Raw genomic sequence first — 15639 nt, forward strand, 5'->3', positions numbered from 1 at the left:
TCTATGTTACTGACCTGTACAGCACAGTGATCTAATTCTCTATGTTACTGACCTGTACAGCACAGTGATCTAATTCTCTATGTTACTGACCTGTGCAGCACAGCGATCTCATTCTCTATGTTACTGACCTGTACAGCACAATTATCTAATTCTCTATGTTACTGACCTGTACAGCACAGTGATCTAATTCTCTATGTTACTGACCTGTACAGCACAGTGATCTAATTCTCTATGTTACTGACCTGTGCAGCACAGCGATCTCATTCTCAATGTTGTTCTCCTTGCCCTCCAGAGCCTTCTTTGGGATACACTTGATGGCTACCAGCCTCTGGGTCCCCTTTTCCTCCGCTAGCACCACCTCCGAGAACGCCCCCCTGGAGCACAGGAAACACCATTATTCAAAAACATGACACACACACACACACACTTATAGTTACACTTATTAACTGCAAAGACCAATTCAAATGCTGTACATTAACAAATCATATGCAGTAAACTGTGTTAAAGGGTGATTGCTGAACGTATGCCACCGATGAAAAATCGAGGCAGCTAGTCTTGGTCCCAAGACCCCAAGTCAATAAGGCTTGCTGTCTCTGAGGTAAGTTACTAAAACGATAGTGACATTTAAATAAGAGGAAAGAGTCTGGCTCAAATAAATTGGTGGAGTTCCCGGGAAATAAGGCGAGTGTCCAGCCTGTGTGCGTGTGTGTGTGTGTGTGTGTGTGTGTGTGTGTGTGTGTGTGTGTGTGTGTGTGTGTGTGTGTGTGTGTTATGTGTGTTGTGTGTGTGGCTCACTTTGCACAGACAGTGTTTGCACGTGAGCTGCATGACTCATGGTGGGGCGAATGTGGGTACAGACAGAGCCTTCCCCCTCACCGAGAACACACACCAAGTTAGGGTATCCCCCTGGATCCCCCTGGCCTAACCAGGCACAACCTGTCCAACCCTAACCCATTTTCCATGGCCTAACCAGGCACAACCTGTCCAACCCTAACCCATTCCCCATGGCCAGTCACTATTAGCAGGCACATTCTGTCCAGTGTCCACAATTCCCTTCCCTCCCAGCACCACAGGCTCTCTCCACCTTGGGAGGGGATCCCCATGGTCTAACCAAGCACATCCTGCCGGTCTCCCATCCTATCCTTCCCATGATCCCTCCCAGCACTGTAGGCTCTCTCCACCCTAGGAGGGGATCCCCATAGCAGCTATAACCAGGCACAGCTATCCCAGTAGCCCAGCAGACAGCACCTCTCTACCCAGGGAATGTGTCCCCACGGCCAGTCTCTAACCAGGCACATCCTGTGTCTCCCATCCCACCCCACCCCATCCCACACCATCCCTCCCACCTCTCCTATCCCACACCATCCCTCCTACCTCTCCTATCCCACACCATCCCTCCCACCTCTCCTATCCCACACCATCCCTCCCACCTCTCCTATCCCACACCATCCCTCCCACCCTGCACCATCCCTCCCACCCTGCACCATCCCTCCCACACCATCTGTCCTATCCTTCCCATCCCACACCATCCCATCCATACCATCCCTTCCCACCCCATCCAACCCACACCATCCCATCCCACACCATCCCTCACCACCTCTCCCACACCATCCCTCCCACCCCACCCATTTACATTTACATTTTAGTCATTTAGCAGACGCTCTTATCCAGAGCGACTTACAGGAGCAATTAGGGTTAAGTGCCTTGCTCAAGGGCACATTTACGTCATTTAGCAGACGCTCTAGTCCAGAGCGACTCACAAATTGATGCATTCACCCTATAGCCAGTGGGATAACCACTTTACAATTTTTTTTTTTTTTTTTTTGGGGGTAGAAGGATTACTTTATCCTATCCCAGGTATTCCTTAAAGAGGTGGGGTTTCAAATGTCTCCGGAAGGTGGTGAGCGACTCCGCTGTGTGTGGGGGGTAGAAGGATTACTTTATCCTATCCCAGGTATTCCTTAAAGAGGTGGGGTTTCAAATGTCTCCGGAAGGTGGTGAGCGACTCCGCTGTGTGTGGGGGGGTAGAAGGATTACTTTATCCTATCCCAGGTATTCCTTAAAGAGGTGGGGTTTCAAATGTCTCCGGAAGGTGGTGAGTGACTCCGCTGTGGGGTGGGGGGGGTAGAAGGATTACTTTATCCTATCCCAGGTATTCCTTAAAGAGGTGGGGTTTCAAATGTCTCCGGAAGGTGGTGAGTGACTCCGCTGTGGGGTGGGGGGTGGGGGGGGGGGGGTAGGTAGAAGGATTACTTTATCCTATCCCAGGTATTCCTTAAAGAGGTGGGGTTTCAAATGTCTCCGGAAGGTGGTGAGCGACTCCGCTGTGTGTGTGGGGGTGGGGGTAGAAGGATTGCTTTATCCTATCCCAGGTATTCCTTAAAGAGGTGGGGTTTCAAATGTCTCCGGAAGGTGGTGAGTGACTCCGCTGTCCTGGCGTCGTGAGGGAGCTTGTTCCACCATTGGGGTGCCAGAGCAGCGAACAGTTTTGACTGGGCTGAGCGGGAACTATGCTTCCGCAGAGGAAGGGGAGCCAGCAGGCCAGAGGTGGATGAACGCAATGCCCTCGTTTGGGTGTAGGGACTGATCAGAGCCCGAAGGTACAGAGGTGCCGTTCCCTCGCTGCTCCAAAGGCAAGCACCATGGTCTTGTAACGGATGCGAGCTTCAACTGGAAGCCAGTGGAGTGTGCGGAGGAGGGGGGTGACGTGAGAGAACTTGGGAAGGTTGAACACCAGACGGGCTGCGGCATTCTGGATGAGTTGTAGGGGTTTAATGGCACATGCAGGGAGGCCAGCCAACAGCGAGTTGCAGTAATCCAGACGGGAGATGACAAGTGCCTGGATTAGGACCTGTGCCGCTTCCTGTGTAAGGCAGGGTCGTACTCTCCGAATGTTGTAGAGCATGAACCTGCAGGATCGGGTCACCGCCTTGATGTTAGCGGAGAACGACAGGGTGTTGTCCAGGGTCACGCCAAGGCTCTTCGCACTCTGGGAGGAGGACACAACGGAGTTGTCAACCGTGATGGCGAGATCATGGAACGGGGCAGTCCTTCCCCGGGAGGAAGAGCAGCTCCGTCTTGCCAGGGTTCAGCTTGAGGTGGTGATCCGTCATCCATACTGATATGTCTGCCAGACATGCAGAGATGCGATTCGCCACCTGGTTATCAGAAGGGGGAAAGGAGAAGATTAGTTGTGTATCGTCAGCGTAGCAATGATAGGAGAGGCCGTGTGAGGATATGACAGAGCCAAGTGACTTGGTGTATAGGGAGAAAATGAGAGGGCCTAGAACTGAGCCCTGGGGGACACCAGTGGTGAGAGCACGTGGTGCGGAGACAGCTTCTCGCCACGCCACTTGGTAGGAGCGACCGGTCAGGTAGGACGCAATCCAGGAGTGAGCCGCGCCGGAGATGCCCAGCTCGGAGAGGGTGAAGAGGAGGATCTGATGGTTCACAGTATCAAAGGCAGCAGACAGGTCTAGAAGGACAAGAGCAGAGGAGAGAGAGTTAGCTTTAGCAGTGCGGAGAGTCTCCGTGACACAGAGAAGAGCAGTCTCAGTTGAATGACCAGTCCTGAAACCTGATTGGTTTGGATCAAGAAGGTCATTCTGAGAGAGATAGCAAGAGAGTTGGCTAAAGACGGCACGCTCAATAGTTTTGGAAAGAAAATAAAGAAGGGATACTGGTCTGTAGTTGTTGACATCAGTGGGGTCGAGTGTTGGTTTTTTGAGAAGGGGAGCAACTCTCGCTCTCTTGAAGACGGAAGGGACATGGCCAGCGGTCAAGGATGAGTTGATCAGCGAGGTGAGGTAGGGGAGAAGGTCACCGGAGATGGTCTGGAGAAGGGAGGAGGGGATGGGGTCAAGCGGGCAGGTTGTTGGGCGGCCTGCAGTCACAAGTCGCAGGATTTTATCTGGAGAGAGGGGAGAAAGAAGTCAAAGCATAGGGTAGGGCAGTGTGAGCAGGACCAGCAGTGTCATTAGACTTAACAAACGAGGATCGGATGTCGTAAACCTTCTTTTCAAAGTGGTTGACGAAGTCATCCACAGAGAGAGAGGAGGGGGGAGGATTCAGGAGGGAGGAAAATGTGGCAAAGAGCTTCCTAGGGTTAGAGGCAGATGCTTGGAATTTAGAGTGGTAGAAGGTGGCCTTAGCAGCAGAAACAGATGAAGAAAATGTAGAGAGGAGGGAGGAAAAGATGCCAGGTCGGCAGGGAGTTTAGTTTTCTTCCATTTCTGCTCCGCTGCCCGGAGCTCTGTTCTGTGAGCTCGCAATGAGTCATCAAGCCACGGAGCTGGAGGGAGGACCGAGCCGGCCGGGAGGATAGGGGACACAGAGAGTCAAAGGATGCAGAAAGGGAGGAGAGGAGGGTTGAGGAGGCAGAATCAGGAGATTGGAGGGAGAAGGATTGAGCAGAGGGAAGAGATGATAGGATGGAAGAGGAGAGAGTAGTGGGAGAGAGAGAGCGAAGGTTGCGGCGGCGCATTACCATCTGTGTAGGGGCAGAGTGAGTAGTGTGGGAGGAGAGCGAGAGAGAAAAGGAAACAAAGTAGTGGTCGGAGACATGGAGGGGAGTTGCAGTGAGATTAGTAGAGGAGCAGCATCTAGTGAAGATGAGGTCAAGCGTATTGCCTGCCTTGTGAGTAGGGGGGACGGTGAGAGGGTGAGGTCAAAAGAGGAGAGGAGTGGAAAGAAGGAGGCAGAGAGAAATGAGTCAAATGTGGACATAGGGAGGTTGAAATCCCCCCAAAACTGTGAGGGGTGAGCCATCCTCAGGAAAGGAACTTATCAAGGCGTCAAGCTCATTGATGAACTCTCCAAGGGAACCTGGAGGGCGATAGATGACAAGGATATTAAGCTTAAATGGGCTAGTGACTGTGACAGCATGGAATTCAAATGAGGAGATAGACAGATGGGTTAGGGGAAAAATTGAGAATGTCCACTTGGGAGAGATGAGGATTCCTGTACCACCACCCCTCTGACCAGATGCTCTCGGGGTATGCGAGAACACATGGTCAGACGAGGAGAGAGCAGTAGGAGTAGCAATGTTTTCAGTGGTGATCCATGTTTCCGTCAGCGCCAGGAAGTCGAGGGACTGGAGGTTGGCATAGGCTGGGATGAAGTCAGCTTTGTTGGCAGCAGAACGGCAGTTCCAGAGGCTGCCTGCGACCTGGAACTCCAGGTGTGGGGTGCGTGCAGGGACCACCAGGTTAGAGAGGCAGCAGCCACGCGGTGTGGTGCGTTTGTGTAGCCTGTGCAGAGAGGGAGAGAACAGGGATAGGCAGAGGCATAGTTGACAGGCTGTAGCAAATGGCTACAAAAATGCAGAGGAGATCGGAATGAAATGAGCTAAGCATCTGGGAGAGGAGAGAGCAGGGCCTCCCTCACCAAAAACTTCTACCTCAGAAACTAAAATTGTTTCACTGAACCACCCGAACAAAAACTCTCCCAACTTCCACCTTTAGAAATCAGAATTGTTGTGAACCACAGCGGTTCAATGTTTAAAGGAATAGACTCAACCCACTTTATTCAGCTAGCTAACTATGACACCATAGCTAACTAGCATGCTAGCATCCAATAACAATAACACCCCACCCCATCTCACAGCATCCCTCCCATTCCTCCCATCCCATACCATCCCTCCCACCCCATCCCATATATCCCACACCATCCCTCCCATCCCACACCATCCCTTCCACCCTGCACCATCCCACACCATCCCTCCCACCCCGCACCATCCCTCCCACCCCGCACCATTCCCTCCCTTCCAACACCATCTCTCCCATACCATCCCTCCCACCCCGCACCATCCCTCCCATCCCACACATCCCGCACCATCCCTCCCACCCATCCCTCCTATCCCACACCATCCCTCCCATCCCACACCATCCCTCCCATCCCTCCCATCCAACACCATCCCTCCCACCCCGCACCATCCCTCACACACCATCCCTACCATCCAACACCATCCCTCCCACCCCACACCATCCCTCCCATCACTTCCACCCTGCACCATCCCTCCCCTCCCACACCATCCCTCCCACCCCGAACCATCCCTCCCATCCCTTCCACCTGCACCATCCCTCCCACACCATCCCACACATCCATCCCATCCCACCCGCACCATCCCTCCAATCCCAACACCATCCCTCCCATCCCTCCCACACCATCCCTCCCATCCCACACAACCCTCCCACCCAACACCATCCCTCACCTCACCCCACCCTGCACCATCCCTCCCACCCCTTCCACACCATCCCTCCCATCCCGCACCATCCGCCCATCCATCCCACACCATCTCTCTCATCTCACCCCACACCTCCCAGCCCACCTCTCTCATCCCACCCCCGCACCATCCCTCCCACCCCATCCCTCCCACACCATCTCTCTCATCCCATCCCATCCGTCCCACCCCATCACTCCCACCCCACCTCTCTCATCCCACCCCATCCTTCCCAGCAGCACCACAGGTTGTCTCTCCACCCATGGAGGGTTTCCCTATGGAGGGCGAGTTATTATAACCAGGCACATCACATGCTGTCCGTCCCCTCATCCAACCCCAGAAGCACTGCACGGTACGTCCCAGGCCAGCACCCTAGGCTCTCTCCCACAGCAGTTTGTGTCATGGCAGCAAGGTCCTGTGGGCCCTGGGCCAGAGCAGAGAAGAGGCTGTATAAACAAAATAATTACTGTTTTTTCTCACTCACCATCACCAGCCATCATAACAATCCATCCACATCACCCAACCCAACCCTGTCTGACACCCACAAAAACTGCACTTCATCTATCTATTATTGAGTTGGTAAAACATGTCGTTTTTTATTTTCACGAGCCGCTCTCTCTCGCTGCTATTTAGGATAACTTCACATGGCAAAACACTTTAGAGGCACTACAGCAATGTCACCATTGTGAATTATTCAATAGACCACTTTGAAACACACACACACACAGCCACACAAACAATGCCGTGCAACCAGAGACAGATGCAGCAAGAGACATTACCTGCTGTAAAACAACCTCACAGAAATATATATCTTACTGTATCTACCTACCTATTTATCTATTGTATATATCTTACTGTATCTATCTATCTATCTACCAACCAACCAACCAACCAACCAACCTACCTACCTACCTACAGTGGCTTGCGAAAGTATTCACCCCCCTTGGCATTTTTCCTATTTTGTTGCCTTACACCTGGAATTAAAATGGATTTTTTTGGGGTTTGTATCATTTGATTTACACAACATGCCTACCACTTTGAAGATGCAAAATATTTTTTATTGTGAAACTAACAAGAAATAATACAAAAAAACAGAAAACTTGAGCGTGAATAACTATTCATACTTTTCATAATTTTTCATACTTTTTTAAAAATCCATTTAAATTACAGGTTGTAATGCAACAAAATAGGGAAAACGCCAAGGGGAATGAATACTTTTGCAAGGCACTGTACCTACCTACCTTACTGTATCTATCTTACTGTACTTACCTACCTACTGTACAGTGGGGGAAAAAAGTATTTAGTCAGCCACCAATTGTGCAAGTTCTCCCACTTAAAAAGATGAGAGAGGCCTGTAATTTTCATCATAGGTACACGTCAACTATGACAGACAAATTAAGAAAAAAAAATCCAGAAAATCACATTGTAGGATTTTTAATGAATTTATTTGCAAATTATGGTGGAAAATAAGTATTTGGTCAATAACAAAAGTTTCTCAATGCTTTGTTTATACCCTTTGTTGGCAATGACACAGGTCAAACGTTTTCTGTAAGTCTTCACAAGGTTTTCACATACTGTTGCTGGTATTTTGGCCCATTCCTCCATGCAGATCTCCTCTAGAGCAGTGATGTTTTGGGGCTGTTGCTGGGCAACACGGACTTTCAACTCCCTCCAAAGATTTTCTATGGGGTTGAGATCTGGAGTCTGGCTAGGCCACTCCAGGACCTTGAAATGCTTCTTACGAAGCCACTCCTTCGTTGCCCGGGCGGTGTGTTTGGGATCATTGTCATGCTGAAAGACCCAGCCACGTTTCATCTTCAATGCCCTTGCTGATGGAAGGAGGTTTTCACTCAAAATCTCACGATACATGGCCCCATTCATTCTTTCCTTTACACGGATCAGTCGTCCTGGTCCCTTTGCAGAAAAACAGCCCCAAAGCATGATGTTTCCACCCCCATGCTTCACAGTAGGTATGGTGTTCTTTGGATGCAACTCAGCATTCTTTGTCCTCCAAACACGACGAGTTGAGTTTTTACCAAAAAGTTATATTTTGGTTTCATCTGACCATATGACATTCTCCCATTCCTCTTCTGGATCATCCAAATGCACTCTAGCAAACTTCAGACTGGCCTGGACATGTACTGGCTTAAGCAGGGGGACACGTCTGGCACTGCAGGATTTGAGTCCCTGGCGGCGTAGTGTGTTACTGATGGTAGGCTTTGTTACTTTGGTCCCAGCTCTCTGCAGGTCATTCACTAGGTCCCCCCATGTGGTTCTGGGATTTCTGCTCACCGTTCTTGTGATCATTTTGACCCCACGGGGTGAGATCTTGCGTGGAGCCCCAGATCGAGGGAGATTATCAGTGGTCTTGTATGTCTTCCATTTCCTAATAATTGCTCCCACAGTTGATTTCTTCAAACCAAGCTGCTTACCTATTGCAGATTCAGTCTTCCCAGCCTGGTGCAGGTCTACAATTTTGTTTCTGGTGTCCTTTGACAGCTCTTTGGTCTTGGCCATAGTGGAGTTTGGAGTGTGACTGTTTGAGGTTGTGGACAGGTGTCTTTTATACTGATAACAAGTTCAAACAGGTGCCATTAATACAGGTAACGAGTGGAGGACAGAGGAGCCTCTTAAAGAAGAAGTTACAGGTCTGTGAGAGCCAGAAATCTTGCTTGTTTGTAGGTGACCAAATACTTATTTTCCACCATAATTTGCAAATAAATTCATTAAAAATCCTACAATGTGATTTTCTGGAGAAAAAAATTCTCAATTTGTCTGTCATAGTTGACGTGTACCTATGATGAAAATCACAGGCATCTCTCATCTTTTTAAGTGGGAGAACTTGCACAATCGGTGGCTGACTAAATACTTTTTTTCCCCACTGTATCTATTTACTGTACTTAGCTACCTACTGTATCTATCTTACTGTACCTACCTACCTACCTTACTATCTATCTATCTGGTGTTGTTTCCTTCTCCTCCTTCATCGTCCCACGGCAGTTTGGACTTATTGGGCTGTTTGGTTTCTGTTTATGCTCTCAGGAGTGACTCATTCCCCTTGTTCCGCATGCACGTGCACACGCACGCACACACACATACACATTCACACACACACACACACACAGGTGCAGAAAGAGTGATGCTATTATTAGATTTTATAGAAGGAATGGAACAAAAAAAGAACAACCCAGTGAACCAACATAACAGTCTGGTTGGTATCTAGCAAAAAACTTACGTACACACAGACGAGCACACACGCACGGACAGACGGACGCACGCACAGATGCAAGCATGCACACACCAGTGGTGTAGTGCTATTTTTTAGGTGAGGGAGCGCAAAAAATATATGTAAATGACGTCATAAATGTACTGATAGATGTAGACAATTGAATAGCCTATCATTCTAGAATACGCATAAAATGCATACTTCAATTGCAACGTCTGCCTATGCCCACACATATTGTCTAAAGAACATTTTACATTTTGAATACCCTCAAACACCAAGTTAGGCATTGGCTACCTACAGTTGAAGTCGGAAGTTTACATACACCTTAGCCAAATACATTTAAACTCAGTTTTTCACAATTCCTGAGATTTAATCCTAGTAAAAATTCCCTGTCTTAGGTCAATTAGGATCACCACTTTATTTTAAGAATCTGAAATGTCAGAATAATAGTAGAGAGAATTATTTATTTAAGCTTTTATTTCTTTCATCACATTCCCAGTGGGTCAGAAGTTTACATACACTCAATTAGTATTTGGTAGCATTGCCTTTAAATTGTTTAACTTGGGTCAAACGTTTCGGGTAGCCTTCCACAAGCTTCCCACAATACGTTGGGTGAATTTTGGCCCATTCCTCCTGACAGAGCTGGTGTAACTGAGTCAGGTTTGTAGGCCTCCTTGCTCGCACACGCTTTTTCAGTTCTGCCCACACATTTTCTATAGGTTTGAGGTCAGGGCTTTGTGATGGCCACTCCAATACCTTGACTTTGTTGTCCTTAAGCCATTTGGCCACAACTTTGGAAGAATGCTTGGGGTCATTGTCCATTTGGAAGACCCATTTGCGACCAAGATTTAACTTCCTGACTGATGTCTTGAGATGTTGCTTCAATATATCCACATCATTTTCCTTCCTCATTATGCCATCTATTTTGTGAAGTGCACCAGTCCCTCCTGCAGCAAAGCACCCCCACAGCATGATGCTGCCACCCCCGTTGTGCCTCACGGTTGGGATGGTGTTCTTCGGCTTACAAGTCCCCCCTTTTTCCTCCAAACATAACGATGGTCATTATGGCCAAACAGTTCTATTTTTGTTTCATCAGACCAGAGGACATTTCTCCAAAAAGTAAGATCTTTGTCTCCGTGTGCAGTTGCAAACCGTAGTCTGGCTTTTTTATGGCGGTTTTGGAGCAGTGTCTTCTTCCTTGCTGAGCGGATTTTCAGGTAATGTCGATATAGGACTCGTTTTACTGTGGATATAGATACTTTTGTACCTGTTTCCTCCAGCGTGGTCCCATGGTGTTTATACTTGCTTACTATTGTTTGTACAGATGAACATGGTACCTTCAGGTGTTTGGAAATTGCTCCCAAGGATGAACCAGACTTGTGGAGGTCTATTTTTCTGAGGTCTTGGCTGATTTCTTTTGATTTTCCCATGATGTCAAGCAAAGAGGCACTGAGTTTGAAGGTAGGCCTTGAAATACATCCACATGTACACCTCCAATTGACTCAAATTATGTCAATTAGCCTATCAGAAGCTTCTAAAGCCATGACATCATTTTCTGGAATTTTCCAAGCTGTTTAAAGGCACAGTCAACTTAGTGTATGTAAACTTCTGACCCACTGGAATTGTGATACAGTGAATTATAAGTGAAATAATCTGTCTGTAAACAATTGTTGGAAAAATTACTTGTGTCATTCACAAAGTAGATGTCCTAACCGACTTGCCAAAAGTGTGGTTGAAAAACGAGTTTTAATGACTCCAACCTAAGTGTATGTAAACTTCTGACTTCAACTGTAGATAATCTGCACAGGTTCTGTCAGACCTGGGCTCTGACTGTTAATTAAAAAAAAACGAATATAATGATATTCCAAAAAAGGTGCGGAAATCAGGATGACAAATATAAATTATAAAACAAAAACTACACACCTCTAGGACTAAATATCAGCAACTCAGTTAGCTTTCACATGGCTGTGGATGAGCTGAGAGACAAAGCATGAAGAGTTTGTTAAAAATAAATTTGTGGAGTGGTTGAAAAACGAGATTTCATGACTCCAACCTAAGTGTATGTAAACTTCCGACTTAAACTGTATGTATATTATTTTACTGCTCTAGGGATATAATTATTGTTTGGATAACCTTATTTACTATTATGTATTGATTTTTACCTTACTTTTTTTCACTCTTTATCCGATGCGCAATGCAGAGAACAACAGAAGAATAATTATCATCTATTTACCACAGTGAATTATTGTAATGTTTGTTTATTTGTCAATTAATTCCATAAGGGATGGGTTGCTTATTGGCGATTTGACACGAAAATAAAATGTCATTCATACATTCATATAGCTTAATATATTGCACTGTTTACGAGAAGAGCTTTATTGTGAGTAGGCATTTCATTGTATTGTGTAGCTTAAATAAACGTTGATTTGGTTAGCTTGAACACATGGTTACAATATACCCTATTACAGAATAAAAGAAAACAGAGAGGTGTACTATTAGTTCATAGAATTTTTGCATTGATTAAACATGCTGTCAAATCAATTGACCAAGTAGTGAACATAAATCATTACTTACAGGAAAGTAATTGCAGGAAATTCGTTTTAAAACAGCCATAAATCAAGCTTTTGGGATGGTGTATTCATGCATCTCAATAAACTATAACCTAAATGCATTATTAACTCCAACTTGGCCCAATTCACATTTCCAATTGCCCACCTGGACATACCAACCTAGAACAGGCCCTGCATCTAAACCATTAGCCAATGTAGGCTAAATATCCCAAGCAGGGCTACAGCAACTTCCAGAGAGATTCAGGCTCCTTGGGCTTTACCGTGGCCACTCTGGTTTGGGAAAAAAGTGGTCAAACCTCCGACGGGCTTCCGCGGCACACACATAGCTTATAGTTCAGGGAAGAAATCACCATTTATCTACCTCTAGGCTGCTATACTGTACATACTTATTTAGTTTGTCATTCTATTGTTTTCATTGAATTTGAGTGGTAATCAAATATAATTTATTTAGAATTTATCAGAATACATTTTCCAGAAATAATTTGACCAGCTTCGTGTATTCTCAAATTGAAAGAGATGAGGAAGCGCCGTAGGCTTGGGCGGTACCATCAATACCGTTGAAACTATTTATTTGAAGTTTTTCAATGAAAGTTAATATTTTTAACTACTTTTTAAGTAAATACCTGCAGTCAACTTGTGCAATATGTTAGGAGATAAAGCTGGATTGACTGTCTTGCAATTTGTTTATTTTCGTTTTCTTTCGTTAGCATATTTAGCTAGCAGCCTCCATGGAAAATCGCTATTCCTTGTGCAACTTTTCTTAGCATTTAGCTAATAGATACCCAATGGGCTTTTTTTTGCGTTTTGTGGCGCGTCCTTGTGTACTAAACCGGTAATGCCGAAAAATCCCGGTATGAGAGAAGGATGGTATGATGATACAAAAAATCTGGATACCGCCCAACCCTAGAGCGCACGCTTCTCTGTGCTCCGGTAGCATTACACCCCTGGTAAACACAGACACAGCTTTGCACCGCTGGAAGTGGACTTTCTGACCCCAGGTGCCCGCTCTGGTCCTGGAGACCAGGCAAGTGATCACAAACATCAAACAACAGGGCAACAACTTCGGTCCTTCTACCCATGTCCACCCGTCTGGTCTGCACCGTGCACCAGCTTCAATGATTGTTAGGGGGAAGCGCCATGTGTCCTAGAGCTCCCGGAGCTCCGACTCTCAGGCCGCTGGCTCTGTGCAAATCCACGACCTCCCCCTCCCAAGATAGCCATTGTTGGGAGATCTATGTGGTGGTTGATGGCGCAAAGACATTCTGCTTTCCTGGTGCCAGAGTGTGTGACATCACTCAGGAGTTTACAGTAATTCTAGACCAAAACCCAGAGCTGCACACTGTGGCTATGCATGCTGGTACAAATGACATCAAGCTGCGGTAATGGGCTGAGTTGAGATAGGACTTAGAATACCTGAGAATAAGACTAATGGCTATGGGCAAGCGGATTGTTTTTTTCTAGCCATATCCCAACACACGGTCGTGGAACTGATCATTTCTCCCAGCTATTTGCCCTGGACTCTTGGATGAAAGCACGATGGAATATCAGTCCTTGCCCGCAACAGGTAACCCTCATTAATCCACGTCCTCGTTCGAGGCATAGACCAAATGGCACAGTTCTAAGTAATCTTGTATCTATACCATTTCAAGCCAACCCCATGGCTATTTTATATAGAGGGTTACCTACGGATCATAGCATGTTTGTGTTAGAGACTCCGTCTGATCTGAAATCCCGCAGCTGTGGCCTTGGACTGATTAATGTAAATGTCAGAAGTTTGATTTTGAAAATCGAAAATTCTGGCTTTTCAAACCAACGGGGACATTTTGATAATTACTGAGACTTTGTAAAATAAAATCTGTGCCAGACTCTAATGTGTCTCTGAATGGATATAATGTTTATACATCTGACAGAGGTGGGGGTTTCGCCATATTCATGAAGAACAGCTTGAATGTTGTTGTGTGTATTACCACCTCTGTCCCCAAGCAATTTGAATGTCTTGTCTTAAAATGTGGGCCATGGTAATAATACCCAACTAACGTTAGTGGGAGTTTATCGCACTCCCTGAACCCTCCCAATTGGTTTTAGCAAATTGTCTGACTTGCTGTCTAACTATGATACATCTGAATTATTAATATTGGGTGATCTTAACCAGAATTGGTTGATGCGAGTATCAGATAAACTGAAAGATACACTATATATACAAAAGTATGCGGACACCACTTCAAATGAGTGGATTCGGCTATTTCAGCCACACACGTTGCTGACTGGTGTATAAATTTCAGCACACCGCCATGCAATCTCCATAGACAAACATTGACAGTACAATGGCCTTACTGAAGTGCTCAGTGACATTCAACGTGGCACCGTCATAGGATGCCACCTTTCCAACAAGTTAGTTCATCACATTTCTGCCTGCTAGAGCTGCCCCGGTCAACTGTAAGTGATGTTATTGTGAAGTGGAAACGTCTAGGAGCAACAATGGCTCAGCCGTGAAGTGGTAGGCCACACAAGCTCACAAAATGGGACCGCTGAGTGCTGAAGCACGTAGCGCGTAAAAATGGTCTGTTCTAGGTTGCAACACTGGCACAATAACTGTTCGTCAGGAGCTTAATGAAATGGGTGTGCATGGCAGAGCAGCCACACACAAGCCTAAGATCACCATGCGCAATGCCAAGCATCGGCTGGAGTGGTGTAAAGCTTGCCGCCATTGGACTCTGGAGCAGTGGAAACGCGTTCTCTGGAGTGATGAATCACGCTTCACCATCTGGCAGTCCGACGGACGAATCTGGGTTTTGCAGATGCCAGGAGAACGCTACCTGCCCCAATGCATAGTGGCAACTGTAAAGTTTGGTGGTGGCGGAATAATGGTCTGGGGCTGTTTTTCATGGTTCGGGTTAGGCCCCTTAGTTCCAGTGAAGGGAAAACTTAACGCTAGAGCATACAATGACATTCTAGACGATTCTGTGCTTCCAACTTTGTGGCAACAGTTTGGGGAAGGCCCTTTCCTGTTTCAGCATGACAATGCCACCGTGCACAAAGCGAGGTCCATACAGAAATGGTTTGTCGAGATCGGTGTGGAAGAACTTGACTGGCCTGCACAGAGCCCTGACCTCAACCCCATCGAACACCTTTGGGATGAATTGGAACGACTGCGAGTCAGGCCTAATCACCCAACATCAGTGCCCGACCTCACTAATGCTCTTGTGTCTGAATGGAAGCAAGTCCCTACAGCAATGTTCCAACATCTAGTGGAAAGCCTTCCCAGAAGAGTGGAGGCTGTTATAGCAGCAATGGGGGACCAACTCTATATTAATGCCCATGATTTTGGAATGAGATGTTCGACGAGCAGGTGTCTACATACTTTTGGTCATGTAGTGTGTTTGTACTGAGCAAACTCAACTGATAACTAAACCAACCCACCCCAACTTAAACACCCTGAAAAATCTATTATTTTGGATGTCATTCTGAAAAACACTCCTCATAAGTATACAGCCATTGGAATCTTTGCTGACGAGCTCAGTGACCATTGTCCAATTGCCTGCATTAGAGATATTAAGCTTCCTAAATCGCGTCCGCTCATTATTATAAAGATATATTTTTGAACTTTCAATGAGCAACATTTC

At 46.7% G+C, this 15639-nt stretch overlaps 1 protein-coding gene across 1 annotated transcript in view; it reads right to left on the reverse strand.

Annotated features, from left to right (window-relative positions):
* LOC121578159 (calcium/calmodulin-dependent protein kinase type 1-like) overlaps positions 1–15639 on the reverse strand; it is a 69432-nt gene that overhangs the window by 19883 nt on the left and 33910 nt on the right. Inside the window, exon 3 of the mRNA XM_041892312.2 lies at positions 243–374. Coding sequence (XP_041748246.1) covers positions 243–374 — 132 coding nt within the window. The remainder of the gene's footprint in view (positions 1–242; positions 375–15639) is intronic.

This window comes from Coregonus clupeaformis, chromosome 12 (assembly GCF_020615455.1).
Source record: "Coregonus clupeaformis isolate EN_2021a chromosome 12, ASM2061545v1, whole genome shotgun sequence".
NCBI lineage: Eukaryota > Metazoa > Chordata > Actinopteri > Salmoniformes > Salmonidae > Coregonus > Coregonus clupeaformis.